This window comes from Neurospora crassa, linkage group I, assembly GCF_000182925.2.
Source record: "Neurospora crassa OR74A linkage group I, whole genome shotgun sequence".
Classification (NCBI taxonomy): Eukaryota; Fungi; Ascomycota; class Sordariomycetes; order Sordariales; family Sordariaceae; genus Neurospora; species Neurospora crassa.
The window spans coordinates 7,673,274-7,689,549 of NC_026501.1; the positions used below are offsets into that span (position 1 = coordinate 7,673,274).

Consider the following 16,276-nt stretch of genomic DNA (forward strand, 5'->3'; position numbering starts at 1 on the left):
GACTACCTACTGCATAGTACACTCATCCCGTCGTACAACATACCCATCACAATCCCGCATCTTCACAGAGACTTCAGCCTGACTCCCCATTCCATTTCTTTACACCTCTCTACCTACACATCCCATAACGTACTTCATGTTCGGTTCCGGGGACGGCCACTCCCCGAAATATCTGGAACCATGCCCATCATGGAGCCCTTTTCGTTTGCGAGCTCCGACCAGCTCAACTATCCCGTCTCGATTCGCATCATGAGTCTTGAGGGAGAAGAGACGCCCATTCCGTTCAGCACGCTCCTTGAGAGGCCAGACCTGCGACATGTGGGCTCTAACCAAAGGTACACCCGCCTGTTTCTTGTTGTCCGGGAAGATGGCTACTGAATCACCTCTCATAGTCCTCACTCGGACCTCTATGTCACCGTTCAGGTCTGGGCCGGATCCAAGCCTCTGACTGTTCCCGTCCAAACACCCTACAAGTGGTTCCGGAATGAGCGCAAATGGTCCGAGTGGCTAACCCTGCCCATCGACTACTCTACTCTCCCCGAAAATGCCCGTCTGGCCATCACCCTTTGGGACCTCTCTCCAACCGGAGGCGAAGGCGCCCATGGTCATGCCATTCCCTTTGGTGGCACCACACTGCCCTTGTTCGACAAAGACAACCAACTGTACAAGGGCCGTCAACAGTGTTTTGTATACCGACACAAACAAGCAGATGGCAATGATGATACTGGAACTCCTGCTTTCATACCCAGAAGGTCCGGTGTGGGCTCCAGCAAGAAGGGAACTCCCTCGTCCATTGTTGACAACGATGCCGAAGAGTACGACCGCTTGATGGACCTTCTCAAGAAACACGAGATGGGAGAGATACCCCGTGTCGACTGGCTCGACCAACTGGCCTTCAGGGTAATCGAAAAGCGCGGATATGGTTCGGCCAAATCCTCCCTCAGGCTCAAGGCTATTCAGCGTCAACAGGAAGCTCTCGCCAGTGCCAACCCCGATGCGTCCAAACCAATCCCAGTGCCGTCCGATTTTCTGTTGACTGTCGAGCTGCCCAGATTTGACTTTCCCGTTGTCTTTGCAGATCACGAGTATCCACCTCCACCCATCTCGTCGCTGCAACATCTATCGTCCTCACAGTCGGGTCTCATGGTGAAGCCGACACCAGACATTCAGCTTGGACCGGGAATCAGCCGCATAGATGCCGACGATGAAACCTCCGCAGGCCGCTTAATCCGAGTTTACGATCCGGAGGTAGGCGCGAGGGACAATCCAGCCGAGAGCAAGCACCGAAGACTAGTCCGCAGTCAGCATCGCAACGGTATTCTGGATAAAGACCTGAAACCAAACGCTAAAGTCAGAGATGAACTCAACCAGATCATGTCCTACCCACCCACCCACAGCCTGTCGCCTGAAGAGAAGGACCTCATCTGGAAATTCCGATACCACTTAACTAGATACAAAAAGGCTCTCACCAAGTTTGTCAAGTCAGTCAACTGGCTCGACGCGTCAGAAGCAAGGTCGGCTGTGGTGGTTCTCGAAAAGTGGACTGATATTGATGTGGACGATGCGCTGGAGTTGCTGGGCCCGACCTTCAGCAACTCGGCCGTAAGAGCCTTTGCAGTGAAACGTTTACGCAAGGCAGACGATAATGAGCTGCTGCTGTATCTTTTGCAGCTGGTTCAGGCGCTCAAGTACGAGCACATATTGCCACAGTCACGTCAAGACGTATCCCAGGATAGCTCCCTGGCCAGTTTCTTGATAACGAGGGCCGTGTCAAGTCTGACGCTCGGCAACTATTTCTACTGGTATGTCATGGTCGAAATCGACGACAGGAGCTCCGAGCAAGGACAAGATGCCAGGGAAATCTACACCAAGGTTGCATACGATTTCATGGCCGAGCTTGACAAGCAGCCGGGGGGCCAGGAGAAGAGAAGAACATACAAACGACAGGCCGAGTGGATCCGTATCCTTTCTCAAGTCTCAGGAGAAGTCAAGGAGGCCAACGAGTCTATCGCCAGAAGAACCGACCGGGTCAAGCACTTCTTGGCCGATTCCAAGAACGAGCTGGTCACCCTCGACCCGCCGCTCCCACTCCCACTGGACCCTTCAGTCATGATCACGGGCGCGATCCCGGAGGAGACCATCGTCTTCAAATCCTCTCTCCATCCCATCAAGGTGGCCTTCAAAACCACTTCTGGGACCAAGTACCCCCTCATTTTCAAAACAGGCGACGACCTCCGCCAAGACCAGCTCGTCATCCAAATCATCATGCTCATGGACGACCTTCTACAAAAGGAGAACCTCGACCTCAAGCTCTCGCCCTACAAGATTCTCGCTACCAGCACCAGCGCCGGCCTCTCGCAGTTTGTCCCGTCCATGTCCTTCCAGGGCATCCTCAACAAATACGGCAACAACGCCGCGCTCGCCTACCTCAAGCAAAACAGCCCCGACAGCAACGGCCCGCTGGGCCTGCGCAAGGAAACGCTCGACACCTTTGTCAGGTCGTGCGCCGGCTACTGCGTCATCACGTACATTCTGGGCGTCGGCGACCGCCACTTGGACAACCTCCTCTTGGCCCCTGACGGGCACTTCTTCCATGCCGATTTCGGGTACATCCTCGGCCGCGACCCGAAGCCGTTTGCCCCCGTGATGAAGTTGTCGAAAGAGATGGTGGACTGCATGGGCGGGGTCAACTCGGAGCACTATCGCCAGTTCAAGCAGTACTGCTTCTTGGCGTATAGTGCCCTCCGGAAAAACAGCAATTTGATTTTGAATCTCTTTAGTCTGATGGTGGATGCCAACATTCCGGATATCAAGCTGGAGCCGGACAAGGCAGTGTTCAAGGTCAGGGACAGGTTTCACTTGGAGCTGAGCGAGGAGGAGGCGATTAGGAATTTGGAGAAGATTATGGAGGATAGTTTGAATGCGCTGGTGCCGGTCATGATTGATCGGTTGCATGGAGTCATGCAGGCTTTCCGGACGTAGTGGGAGGAGGATATTTGTGTTGTGTGGAGGATTGGTTAGCGATGTGTTTTGTTTTGCACATAGTCATAGACTGGAAACAGCGTAAAAAGGTAACATGAAGCATTCACATGTCCACTCATAGATCTACCTCTACATGCCGTAATTATATATACACATACACACACACTCCCTCAATCGTCATCACTGCTTATGTCTCACCAAAGACAAAGACACCCTTACCACTCCTGAATCCCTCAAGAGTACCCTGCACCGCATCCTTCAAGACCTTCTCCTCCGTATCCCAAGCCCAGGTAACCTCCTGCGCCGGCGCAGCCTTAAACTTGCCCTCGCGCATCAGCTCCAAAATCTCATTGATCATCCTCTTCTTTTCCTCCGGGTTCTCCTCGGCCCACGCACTCAACCAGAATCCTTCAAACCTCAACCTCTTGAAGATCTGCGGCCCCGTAGGGAACGGGAAACTCTGCCTGCTCATGCCACCATATGTAACCATCACACCCTTGGGACTCAGACTCCTGACAATCTGCGCCGCATTCTTTCCGCCGACACAGTTCAACCCCAACATCAACGGATCCTTTCCGCCATTCGTCCACTCGTCCTTCAGCCTCTGCGTGAAGCTGCGATCCAAAAACTCACTCTCAGTCACCACCACGGTAGCGCCCAACTCCATCAATTCCTTCTTCAACTCCTCCGTCTCCTCGGGCGTGTTTCTTTCCCTCACCACATTGATACTCCTCAGTCCCCAAAGCTTACCGAATTGAATCGCCGACCTGCCCACTCCGCTGTTGGCTCCATTCTGCAAGAACCACGCTCCCCCACTCGCCGTCCCCTTGGCAAACCCGTCCACGCTCAACTGGATCAAGTCCACGTAATCCTTCAACATCCGATACGCCGAGCACGGGTTGACGCTCACCGTCGCCACCTGCAAGGGCGTCAACCCTTCCTTGCCCTTGTCCCCTCCCACCTTCATCAGCTTCTTGTCGGCATCCTCCACCAGCGCGTGCGTCCTCAGCGTGCCGAACCCGGTCGTCGCCGGGATCACCCAGTCGCCCTTCTTCAGCCCCCGCACCCCGTTTCCGACGCTCACCACCTCAAAACACCCCTCGTTGCCCGGAATCACCGACGGGTCCGAGGTCCCCAGCAGCGGAGAGAATTTGGGTTTGACGCCATATGTTCCCTGGATGGTGTTCACGTCGGCGGGGTTGACGGGGCAGGCGAGCGCCCGGATGAGCACGGAGCCGTCGGGGAGAGAGGGGGAGATGGAGTGTTGGTGGACCGACAAGACGTCGGCGGGCTCGCCGAAGCGCGAGAAGACGAGCGCTTTGGCTTGGGTGTACCCGTAGGGACCGGATTTGTGGCGGCGGAAGAAGAGCCCGGGGGCGGCGGCAGCGGTGCGGAGGAGGGGAGTGGTGGTGCGAAGGCCGTGGCCGTAACCGGAGAATCGGCCGGTGGCGGCGGCGGCCCTGGCGACAGGGGTGAGGGTGGTCTTCATTTCGCTTTTTTGGGTGTGACTTTGTCGTTACTTTTGTTTCGTGGAGCTAGGTTGAGTTGGTACTGTAGTCTGTGTGTACACTAGTCTCGCGTCTGTTTCGAGGTTTTGGCGAGATTAGTTGTTTGGGTTCTCTTGGCTTTTGTGGTGGTTCGGGATTTTTAGAATTGGGAATGGGGGGAATTGGGGATTGGGGAATGGAGATTGCAAATCGCTTACCTACCTAGCTTCAGACCGAGCCAGTCTACTAGAGGTAGTTAATGCGAAGGGCGTTTGGGTTGTTCAGTTGTTGTTGAAAGAGAACCGAGAGGAGCTGAGGGGACGACGCAACGTGGAAATTGAGAAAAGGTGCGGGGACGGACGTAGTGAGATGATCGACGGCCGCAATGATGGAGAAAATGGAGACCACGTCCACCACAGCTTGCGCTTCCCATCACAAGCACACCACTCATGGAGCTGCTGGCAAGGACAGATACACTACTACATCAAGACGGTAGGTAGCTTTGAGATGAAATGAACAATTGCGTCACATATGCTGTCTGTCTTTCTAATCACAAACGGCCAAATTTGTATGTTGTCTTGCAAGTAATTGTCACCAGCTCTTCACAATCTCTCCTCAACCGACATCGACCGTACCTATCTCTCAATTCCATCCATCTTCCATTCCGTTTAGCTTCGGCAGTCATCAATCACATGATACCTACTTATCAAGCAACAACTCCCGTGCTTCCATCTGACCCGACCTCACCCGCCGTTCGGGCCTCCAGTGCAGCTCCATCCAGGTCAGGTCCCGTCCCGTCGCGGAGCTCTTATCGATTACAAAGTTCCACTCGGTCTGATGGAACCCCGATTCAAGTGGAATTGGCGATGACGTCTAGTCTTGGCATTCAGAAAGGTACACTGCTTGTACACTACATAGTACATACCCTTTCAAGATGGCAAGAAGGAGCTTTGACCATAATCACGTCTTATGTTCTTCTCCACTCGTTTGGCCAAGACCAGGGCAATCTTGAGAAGTCGCAAGGGTATCCCTAACCCTTCACCTGATTGCGAGTCTGCGAATCTGCGAATCTGCGAAGGGTCCGAAGCAGATCAAGCCCCCCAAAAAGCGCCTGTTTTGCTGCGAGGAAACCGCTAGAAATATGAGTAGAATTTGGACGGTAGCTTACGCAGTACGTAAATCGTATTGGATAGGACATGTTCCGGAATGGGATGCGGAATATAGCCTTGGGGCTACTGTGTAGTGTATATGGCGTTGCCAAGTGTCTGGAGTGAACTGGTGGTTCACCTCAGCTTTCAGCCTCGACTTCCCTGGTCATATACCCTGGACTTGAGACCGTGGAAAGTGAATCAAGCTGAACAGAAGATCTCACAGCTGGTGAAAGATTTTCCAGCTGACAGAGGAGATCATCCGAGCCAACCGGGTTCAAGGACTGCAGTATTGGTATCGGTGACATGATGTTTAATGTGCGGCAAGTATACACGGTTTCTAAGGGCCCGGGTCCAAGCGTGTGAGCGATACTACCTCGCACAGCAGGGCTCCGAATCTACCGATGGAGACTGTACAATTTATTGTTATGTTAGTGATGAAGAGAAATGGCCTGGTATATCGGCAAACGTAACGGCAATATGCAAAGCATTGACAGTTCGATCACACTCTGTAATATTATTTGAGAACTTGGCTATATGTGACTTTGCTTGAGGTATTCTCTCTTACCACCATCACGTTTTGTGTACGAGAACCTTCCCCAATATCCATCGTCAACTTCAATGCAACCCCGTGACGTCTCAAATTGGTGTTATTGAAAATAACAACTGCTTGTAGATGTAAAAGGAAGACCCCTTTGGTCTCCTCTTTGGCGATATGACTTGTACATGTTGGAGCAGCCCCTCTGCCCTGTACTCAAGAAACAGATTTTTTTTTGAGAAAAAAACAAAACAAAAGAAAAATGTTTCATCATGCATGTGAAGATGGGAAACCCCGAACAATGACCCGGTTGAAAGAAGTGGAAAAGGAAACAAACAAACAAAACAAAAGAGTTGGGTATCTCTGGAACCTCCGCCACATCCACCGTCTCAATCCATCTTGGTGATCACTCTCCCCCCACGTTACCACCGCGTACAACCCCTCAACAAGTGTGTCTTATGATCTCTCACTCGTCGCTTCTTCATGGGAAGTCTGACCTGAGCATTGCTTCCAGCCTCCACATATTTATGACTCCCGCCTGTCGCGAATATGATGTGCCTCTTGTTCACTTTGCCTCTTTGTTGTGGTGGTTGTGAACCGCTTATTTTATGTCCCTGAACAAATCATCCCCAAGAAGGCCCCCATCGTCTTTCGTGTCTAGCTTAGACTTGAGCTGGCTGAGCTCGGGGATCTTTGGGGGTGGCGGGCCTTTGGGCTTGTTTTCCGTAAGGGGTCGTACCGGTGCCGGTTCAGGGGAAGATGGCGAGCTAAGAAAGGGAGCCATCATACTGGCGCGCCTGTTCCTGGTGGTCGAGCTCTTGTCGCCTCCCCCCAAAATCTTGCCAAACCACCCACTGACCCGTCTCGACTTTTTGACTTCATTATTGTTGTTGCTACTCGGCGGTCGGTTGCTAGACGGCGGCCGAGCATTCGTCGTCTGCTGCTGCTGCTGCTGCTGCTGCTGCTGCTGTTCCTGGGTCGGCGACACTGCTGCTCCATTTTCGGCAATTGTCTCGTCGCCGTTGACGTGGGGGCTTCTCAGCTTGTGGCGACTGAGCATACGGCGGATGGTTCCATTGCGACTCGACGACGTCGTGGGTGATGTGAGGTGGTCTTCACCTGACGACGACTTGGTGGTTCCGGACGTGGACGACATGGGCGACGTCAGCAAGGATACATGTGGTCTGCTGGATTTTCCATTGGGTGGAGCCAGGGACCCATTTCCACTTCCGTTTGTGTTTTTTTCCTCGAGATCCTCCCCGTCTGATGTTCCCGTCGCCTCGTCCCTGATCCTCGGCGACGGTTCGGGAGGTGGGATATCGGTACCTTCGGTCAAAGGCGCAAAGCTGAAGTCAAGGGCGGGCAGCTGAAAGCGTTTAGAGGAGGCAGAGTGGCCTGTTCCGCTCGGGTCTGGCTTGGACGACATGGTGAGGATAATCAGACGATTTGATAATGGTGTCGAGCGGATGCTTGATGTATCGGCGTGGTAACGGACAATGCGAATGCAAAGTAGAAGTCAAGAGAGAAAGGGGCGATTCCAAGTACAACAACAACAACAAGTGATGCAGCAGTGTCGATAGAGAAGAGGAGGGAGAAGGAGCGCCAGTAAAAGGAGCTACCCCCGAAGGAATGGGAAATGACGTCCAATTGGAGTACTATCTGGCTCTGAACTGAAGAGGCGAGAAGAGAGAGGAGAGAGGAGAGAGCCAGAGAGAGGGCGACGCGGTCCAAGCTCCTGTCCTTTTTTTCCGTCTTCCACTTCCTTCAAGTTGGCTGTCTACGCCGTCGACCCGGTGATTGTCGTAATGAGCGAGTGGATGGCAAGGACGGGAGTAATCAAGACAAACAAATGGAGGGAGAGGTTTCAACATGAAGTACCGTAAGAGAGAGAGGAAGAGATGGAAAGCGGAAGGAATGCCGTGTCGGGTCCCGGCCTGCAGCAGCAGAGCAAGAGATGGAAAACGGGCCCAAACGAGACCGACCCCTGTAGTGCGCTGCACTGCTGCTGCAGTCGGTAGTGCGTACATAAGTAAGGTGTCATGGTGGTCCAGTGGGTTCAGTTAGCCTGGTGGCGGGATCCTGGGCCCCGGGGGCGGGCACATGGCTTCTGGGCAAGACAAGTGGAATGGTTCCGGCTCTTGGTTGGCTCCCTCTGGGAAGGTACCTCTAGGTAGGTACCTAGTTATTGGGCTGCGCGACCTGAAGGCGGTATTCCGTTGGGAACCCATGGAAAGCCAGAAGGAAAGTGAAAGCGCGGGAAACACAAGATCCGCGTTACCAGCATCCAAGTGGACAAATCGGATGGAGGCTCTTTGCTCTCGTGTGTCTTTTGTTCTGACTGTTCCCTACAAGTGGAAGCCTTTTTCCCATCGACTAAAGTCAGGATAACCTCAGATCACCTCTACCTAGATAACCTCATGGAAACTTGGGATCTCCCGCTGGGCAGATTGGGAAAGAAGAGGACCCAAGGCTCCAATGGCAATTTCGGCGTCAACCTGACTTGGAGAGTAATTGGGCCGGGCTGCTTGAAAGAGAGCACCACTGCCCTGAGGCCTGAGCACCACTCAAAGTGCGCGCCAGTGACCTACCTTCCAGAGTGGAGACTGTGAGCTGAGGGTGGAGACGATGGACCTGACGCCGCCGGCGCGGGACCCCTGAACAGGAAAAGTGTGGGGGAGCACCTCAATGAACCGAGTGGAGCCCAACCATTTCACCAATTCAACACCAAAACACCAAACATTGGATCACGACACATGTCTCACTAATACCTCATCATCATCACCATCATCACCATCATCATCATCATCACCACCCTATATTGGATCAGATATATTCCATTCATGTACTGCGGTACACCCAGTCATATTACACCAATATTCCCGAATCTTGGCCTAATCTCATTGGCTCAGTAATGCGGAGCTTCTCGCCTTTCTCTTGCCCGTCGCTGCCATAGGCTGACCAGCTGCACCCAGAATTTCCCTTTTCAACCGTTGAATGCGCTTTATGCTTGCCTGAAGTTCAGCCTCAGTGGGCCAACTCGGAGGCTTCAGGGACTTTGATTCCGCTGCTTGTTTCCCTTTCGTCGGAGGACTCGCCTTGCCAGCAGCCTCCTCTTCATCCTCACCAGATGAGGACCCGATATCCACCCAAGTTTCACCATTCCCCAGGTCATGCTCGAACCTGAACAGCTTGGACGGCTCCTCCAACACCGCATCGTGCTCATCTGTGCGGTCCTTGAGAAACTTCGATGAAGAGTCTCGGTCTCTCAAGTTGATACCTCCCGTGGCCCAAAAGCTGTTTGCCGGCGTTCCAACAGCTCCATAGAACGGATTGCGGCCCTCCCCCTCGTGCACTTCCCCGGCCTTCATACGCCCCGGTAACCGACCAGCCCCAAGCACGTCGCGTCGCTTCTGGCCAAGCCACATTCTACATGTGCCTGGCGCGCTGGATATATAGCATACGTTGAAGGGAAGCATGCCGCTCAGTCGACTCTCGCCCTCCAAGACAATGACTGGCACCGTATGGAATGCCCAGTCTTCCTCGCCGAACCTGAACCCCACGTCCAGCTCATAAATAGCCCTCTTCACCGTCCCCTCACCGAGCTGAAGTTCCGAGGCCGTCTGCGCCGCGTATGTCTTGGGGTCGATGCCGAGAAGGGCAAGGTCTTGGGGTGTGATACACGGCAAAGTGGCGCCCGAGTCGAGCAGCAAAGACAACTCAACCACTTGAGCTTTTTCGTCAGGTTGCGCGTTGAACTCGGGCAACTTCTCCTTTGCCTTCTTCGCACGCTTGGCCCCCCTGCGCATGACTCTCTCCTTGCGCGCGCGGAAATACATCTTAATGTTGTAATGACCTTGTCCATATGTATCCAGGCGCCCCATGAGCGGGTTCTCAAGACTCGTGCCTTTTTTGGCACGTAGTTTGCCTTGCGCTGCGAGGGGTGGCTCATGCCAAAGCCATCCAGGCCCATGTTCGTCAAGATACGTGTCAAGCCGAGAATCACGGTCCGTTGTGAACGAGCCGTAACCGGGACAAGTGTCGACAATACGGCCGGCCCAAATGAGCGTATACGATCTTGAATACGGAATGGCCCCGGATTCGTATCCGGCAATGGCGGCTTCGATATTGACCCTTTGCGCTTCAGACTCTGTCTGCTCGAGAATCTCATGCAAAAGTTCAAGACGCCTGTTGATGGCTTCTCGATGGGTTGAAGCAAGGGTAGATCTGTGGAATTGAGTTTTGTCAGTTTGTACAATTGCTCAAAACCATGCCTTCGTGGCGAATGACTTGCCACACTCACATTGGCTTGGTATTCTCCTCGTCGTGGTCATCGAGCTCCTCCCGCTTCCTGATCTCCTCATCCAGCTGTTGCTGGAAAATGGCTGGGTTGGGAGCGTTTCTATAATGCTCGACCCGCAAGCGAGCACGTGCAATCCCTCTCTCGGCAATCTCAATGCGACTCAAGTCCTCACCTTCTACCCAGAGTTCACTTCCGTAGGCGATATCGGGCGTCCATTCACCAAACGGGGAAGCCGATGCCGCAGGAACGTTTGGACGGGCCACATGAGCGTTGTCTTGGAAGCCCGCATCATTCTGGATTTGCATCCTGCTCATGCTACGGGTCTGAACTCCAAGGCTATGAGGCTGATCTACCGAGGGAGGAGCTGGCTGAGGTCGATGTATGCGTCTTCCAGGCCTGAGACAGTTAGCCTGGATGTATGCTTGAAAAGAGTCGAGATACTAGAGTCCATACCTACGCCGAAGCACGCTCACAGTTCCGTCTGGCCTCGACCGGTAAATCGGATGCCCCTCAAGCAGGCGTTGTTCATCTTCTCTGAAGGCTTGTTGCCGTTTGTCCTCTGAAGAGTCCATATCGTGTGATGTTGGCTAAGCTGAGGGTAACGTGGCAGTCATCAACAATCGCGATAATCACCAACAAGCTCGTAAAGTAACGGTTCCCTTTTTTGAAAAAAAAGACCTCATTACCCAAGCTTAAGTTGGAGCAACAACGTTGATTAGGAAAAACCTTTTCATTCCTTCCTTTGAGAACTAGTCAGTTTTCCATTGAGATTCTGCGCGATTCCTCCTATTTCCGCTGTTGTGCCCAATTGCTGCCTATGAGATTGTTCTTTGTCTCCCGGTGAGAAACAAAGACGCACAAATCCTCGAGCAGGATCATCTTTGCTTAATTCAGGGAGACAACAGAAACAGTCCGCTTTGTTCTTTATTGTCACTCCCCAATGCGGAAGCTTTGTATGCAAACGGCAAGTGTCCCTGATTGTTGCTAACTGGTCCCTTGAAGCACAAGTGCCGCCCTTCGAGAGCAACCCAGTCCCGTCCGATAGACTCAAAACATCACTCACACCCGGACAATCACCTTTCTTCCTCTTACACGCAACTCTTGTCAGCGCTTATCACAACCCAACCGCCATCTTTGAAACTTTCTCTGTTCACCGTATACTAATTCACAATTCCAGCGCGTTGCGCGAGTCGCAAGACAAGGATACTACACGTCGCGCGACGTTCAAGCAGATGTGGATTATTCAGAGCTGGATAAGAGATAGCGAAAGGAGAAACACGAATTGCACTCATCAAGATGTCTGGGCCCGGCATGGAGGGGGGTCGCCCCAAGCTCCGAGGTGCTAGTGAAATGAAAAAGGACATGGATGGTATGATTTCGTATTCAACCTCACAAGCTGTTCCAGGCTAACGTAGCACACTGTCGCTAGAACACTTTCTTCGCTTCTTGCGCGGATATGCAAGCTACTACGCTGAATGTCCCCCTTCTTTCAAAAAGTACCTGGAGCGCCATGTTTTCCCCGCCTGCAAGGAGGCCGACAAGATCGATCAGTTGCAGCTGTTCCTCTGCAATCCCGAAATCCTGGACTACGGTCTCGGAATCGAGTTTATGGGGGAGGCTTCTCATTACACCATTTGGGATTATTGGTTTCAGGGCGCCGAAGGGTCGGTTGTGCTCCCTTTTCATCCTATCCCGGACAACTATAAGCCATGGCCCAAGGAGACAGAAAAGACAATGGAGGCCGCGTACATCATCGACGATCCGGGGCGCGCATTGTCGGCAGGGGTGCATGATATTCGCCTGGACGACCAGAAAAACGGAGCGACGATGAGTATTGTGCCGCCCGGGCCGTACCGCTCACTACCCACTGTTTTAAGTCCAGACGGCGGAGAAGATGACATGTTTGGAGACATCTTCGGGCAGATGAAAGAGCTGGAAAAGCTCCAATTTCCTGCTACTTATGGTCCCAGTACCACCGGGGTCGAAGGAGGACAGCTGGTCGAGCCCATTGTGGACCGCACTGGCCCGGACTGGACGGTCGACTCCGAGTACGAAGGGTTTAGACAGCCTCCGCTGGCTGTCCGGCTCGAACACGTCAACAACCTGCTTTGCGAGGAAGACATGTATCGTGATCTCAACTGGGCCCCGAAATTTGCTGAGACGGTTCGATACCTCCAATGGCTTTCTGATGAGGATCCTAAGGGGCAGCTCGCGAATGCCAGTCAACAAACCCAAAAGATGCACGCTGATGCTCTCCAAAAAGTCAGGGTGCATGAGATCTTTGACTATTACAATGCTCAGCCGACACCGTTGATCATCAACCCTCTACCAAAGGGGAGTCTCAGGTCAACTCGCCTCAACTGGCTTGGTGATGTCCATAACTGGCCCATCCCATCGACAAATCCTGTTCCTGATAAAAGGGATCTGATGCCTCGACCGACATATCCTCGACCCGTTGAGCCTGTCAATACAATGCTCATCGACGAACCCGACAACTACGAACTGTTTGAGGACTTCAAACGCGACCAGCGAGAGGTATGGCATGACAACGAAGGAGACAATAATCTCGCCCTGGTAGAGAGTGAGGCGTTCATCAAGTTCTCAGGATCCAAATACCCCGGCTGGGTTCGAAACGATCCAACCACGAACACAAAGGTTCTGGCTGATGATACCATCATCATTCCCAACGACCCGAGGAGCTTTGCTAGAGAGCGAGGAGCCCGTCGTGCTGGTCTGCAGCAGATGTTGCGGGCTTATCAGACTAGTGTGAAGGAACACATGACCAGCCCTCTACGCACGCTTCAGCTTCCTATAGACGCTGCGGTTTTGCAGAAGATCACTCGAGACACCGATGGTGTACAGTTTGTACCACACCGCATTCCAGACGAGAAGATCCAAGCCCAGGCGGATACCATGCCATTCACTGTCCAGATCCCCAAATATCTCGAGTCCCTGAGGCATCTGCGCCAAAAGGCCTTGAAGCGCGTCGAAGCTCTTCGCCGACAAGATCGTCGTTGGGTAACACTGCCCCAAAACGTCGTTACGGGCGGCCCGTTCGTCTGGCGCATGGTCGACCCAGACGTCCAGCTAAAGCAGGACATCCTAGACCAGTGCAACATCACCTACCAGCTTCTCTCGGCCGCCCAGCGGCGCGCCCCACGTCTCCTTCTGGATGAAGTCAAAGCCATGATCGACCGTGGCCTCTCGGGCGAGTTCCACAACCACGACGTGCCCGCCGAAGTGCGCCTGCACGGCGACGAGCTCGAGATTGTCGGCACGACCCATCCTCGCAAAGCCCCCCGCTACGTCGACCTAGAGGAGGACATCCCTTGGCTCAAGTTTCTCGCATCCGAGGCCGTCAATGACGGCAACTGGGAGCCCGACAACTTCTATCCCAATGAGCCAAAGGAGAAATACAAGATCTTCCACATCTTTGCGCGGCGCGTACAAAAGATTCTCGACGACCGGGACCCGGACTCGCTCTTTGCCGACGCGGACGCCCAAGTGACGGTCGAGGAGCTCCTCGCAAAAGTCAACGCCGGTCGCGAGGGCGCCCCCGTCGATAAGGTCGTCTTTCACCCGTACGACGCCATGGCCTGGCTCGACCGACTCGCCGACACGGGGCACGTCCGGTTCCAGCTCGACCCCAGCTGCTACGGCGTCGTCATGCGGCCTCTGGACAAATACTTTCCCGAGAACCGCGTCATCTGGCCCGGTCCCACCGCCCACCGCGAGAAACCGGGCTACAACTTGGGGTACATCTCGACCTGGCAGCAGATCCTTTGTCCCGGAATTGACCGCTCGCAAGAGCTTACCGACCCGCAATCCCCCGTCTGGAATTTCTTCATGGCGCTCGGGTTCAGGTTGGGTTACACCATCTACATGCTCAACCAGGAACGCGCCGAACAGGGCCGCTTGAAACCGCAACCGGTACCCGCCGAGTACCTGACCGAAAGCCTGACTACTTTTGAAGCAGAGTGCAAGACCGAGATCCAACACGCTTTCGGCAAGGACGAGGGTCTGATTTCGTTGCAGCAACTTATCCAACGCTTGTCTCCCAGAGATTACACCGGGGAAGGAATGACCGAGGCCGAAGCTTTTGCCGTGGTCAAGCGCAAATTGCTCGAGGAGTCCATCTGTAACTTGTCCATGCTTGTCCCCGGGAGAGAAGTCGTTTATTACGGGCCTGATCCGGAGACGGGGGAGGTCAGGCATATGACGGTGAGGAAGAGGGATGTGTCGTGGGAATTTGCTTCTGCTCGTTTACAACAACAACAACAAGGAGCAGAAGAAGGAGCAGCCAAGAAGAGTAAAAAGTCATTCCAATACTGGCGTCTAGACCGCTGGCCTTTGGGGGTCGGGTACACTTCGGAAGAGACGGAAAGAAAAATCAAAGAGGGCAATGATGTGGATCCCAAGATGGTGTATGATCCCGTGGCAGAAGATCCGATTTCCGAAAGGTATAGGAGGCCGAAGCTGAGAAGGTTTGGTGAAGATGAAAAAGTCAAGATGAAGAGGGGGCCGGCGATATATCCGGTGGGGGATACGGTGAGGCAGGCGTGGAGAGTGGAGGACAGCATGACGGAGACTGCTTATAGGGGTATGTCTTGTATTTTTTTTTTTGTTTTTCTTTTTTTTTTTTTTTTTTTTTTTTTTTTTTTTTTTTTTTTTTTTTTTTTTTTTTATTCTCTTGTGTTCTTCCACCCACCCCCCTTTTCTTTTGGTTGTCTCTATATCGCATAACTAACAAAGAACAACACCAACAGCCCTCGGCCTATCCCCGCCCTCCGCCGCCGAAAACAGACGCAAACGCACCTGGTCCCAAGCTATCGGCACACTGCTTAACCCCTTTTCCAACGACGACAAGGATGGCGATGTTCCTGCCGCCGACGTGCCGCAGGATGAAAGGAGAGTCCGACCGAAGCTGGATGATCTCGCCAAGGGCGTGGTGGTTAGCAGTTGGAATCCGGATCAACTAAGGCGAGATGCGAATGAACAAGGGTACGCGTTGGAGATGGTGGATGTGAAGGAGCTGATGAAGGAAGTGGAGAAATCGAGGATGGAGGAGGTTAAGCAGGGTGTTTAGTTATATGTTCTCTTTGGGATGGGAGTTTTTCTTTTCTTTTTTGAATACATGGTACATACATGGACTCGGAGTGTATGAGGATGGGTTCCTGTTGGATTGTGGTGTAAGGGGAGCTGGCTGGCACGGGGCAGGCGATGCGGCGTTTCCAGGCTTGAAGGTTCTGCTAATGTTACGTGTTACTAGGTTCTCACTGACTGGGTTTATGTGTACTTCTGATATATCCTGCTTCTGATGTTTTCTTGAATATCCGAGATTTATCTTTTTTTGACATCGTTTCCGTCAAGTTCCAGTTGTGGATATTGGAGAGTTGAACCCCTAGAAATATTCAATTATGGAACAGCCCAGTGACACTCCTCCAAGTTACCACCAAGAATACATCGAACTGGGAAACATAAACTCATCTTGGTGTTGAGGAGTGTCACTGCTTGGACTAGACATTCAACTGACCCCCCCCCCAAAAAAAAAAGAAAAAAAAAAAAAAAGAAAAAAAAAAAGAAAAAGAAACTTTGGAAAGCTACAAGATAGATACTCACCAGGTGCGGATCAACTCCATACCTAAATCCTCTCTCGAGTGGCTAGACTGCAATCACTCCCGCTCCGAAAAAAAACCACGTAGTTACCTACGTAGCTTGTTGTTCCACCTGTCCTCCATCGATTCCTCTCCGAAAATCTATCATCGCCAAGCCCATAGTACCCATCCCTTGTCCCTTCACAAACCCATACAAGTTCCCCAAT

General features: G+C 52.9%; 5 protein-coding genes across 6 annotated transcripts; 2 read left to right on the forward strand and 3 right to left on the reverse strand.

Moving 5' to 3' along the window:
* The first annotated feature begins 29 nt into the window (after positions 1-29).
* Positions 30-3,168, forward strand: NCU00656 (phosphoinositide 3-kinase). Its single transcript, XM_960703.2, has 2 exons — positions 30-335; positions 393-3,168. The coding sequence occupies exons 1-2, from the start codon at positions 181-183 to the stop codon at positions 2,980-2,982; spliced, it is 2,745 nt and encodes a 914-aa protein (XP_965796.2). The 5' UTR covers positions 30-180; the 3' UTR covers positions 2,983-3,168.
* On the reverse strand, positions 3,066-4,821 carry NCU00655. Of its 2 annotated transcripts, none has more exons than XM_011394504.1 (2): positions 4,692-4,821; positions 3,066-4,563 (listed from the first exon to the last, which is right to left on the reverse strand). In XM_011394504.1, the coding sequence occupies exon 2, from the start codon at positions 4,469-4,471 to the stop codon at positions 3,170-3,172; it is 1,302 nt and encodes a 433-aa protein (XP_011392806.1). In that variant the 5' UTR covers positions 4,472-4,563; positions 4,692-4,821; the 3' UTR covers positions 3,066-3,169. The 2 variants fall into 2 exon arrangements, with proteins under 2 accessions (XP_011392806.1, XP_011392807.1); XM_011394505.1 differs by having other exon boundaries at positions 3,069-4,563; positions 4,688-4,821.
* A 1,294-nt stretch (positions 4,822-6,115) lies between these two features.
* Positions 6,116-8,138, reverse strand: NCU00654 (hypothetical protein). The gene has a single exon (XM_960701.2). It carries the CDS (start codon positions 7,579-7,581, stop codon positions 6,757-6,759), a length of 825 nt encoding a protein of 274 aa, XP_965794.1. The 5' UTR covers positions 7,582-8,138; the 3' UTR covers positions 6,116-6,756.
* A 382-nt stretch (positions 8,139-8,520) lies between these two features.
* On the reverse strand, positions 8,521-11,334 carry NCU00653 (hypothetical protein; the record flags this gene model as incomplete). Its single annotated transcript, XM_960700.2, has 4 exons — positions 8,521-10,379; positions 10,456-10,791; positions 10,929-11,012; positions 11,315-11,334. 4 exons carry the CDS (start codon positions 11,332-11,334, stop codon positions 9,053-9,055), a joined length of 1,767 nt encoding a protein of 588 aa, XP_965793.1. The 3' UTR covers positions 8,521-9,052.
* Positions 11,335-11,722: 388 nt separating this feature from the next.
* Positions 11,723-15,793, forward strand: mb-2 (male barren-2). The gene is made up of 3 exons (XM_960699.2): positions 11,723-11,824; positions 11,885-15,055; positions 15,222-15,793. The coding sequence occupies exons 1-3, from the start codon at positions 11,752-11,754 to the stop codon at positions 15,539-15,541; spliced, it is 3,564 nt and encodes a 1,187-aa protein (XP_965792.1). The 5' UTR covers positions 11,723-11,751; the 3' UTR covers positions 15,542-15,793.
* The last annotated feature ends 483 nt before the right edge of the window (positions 15,794-16,276 follow it).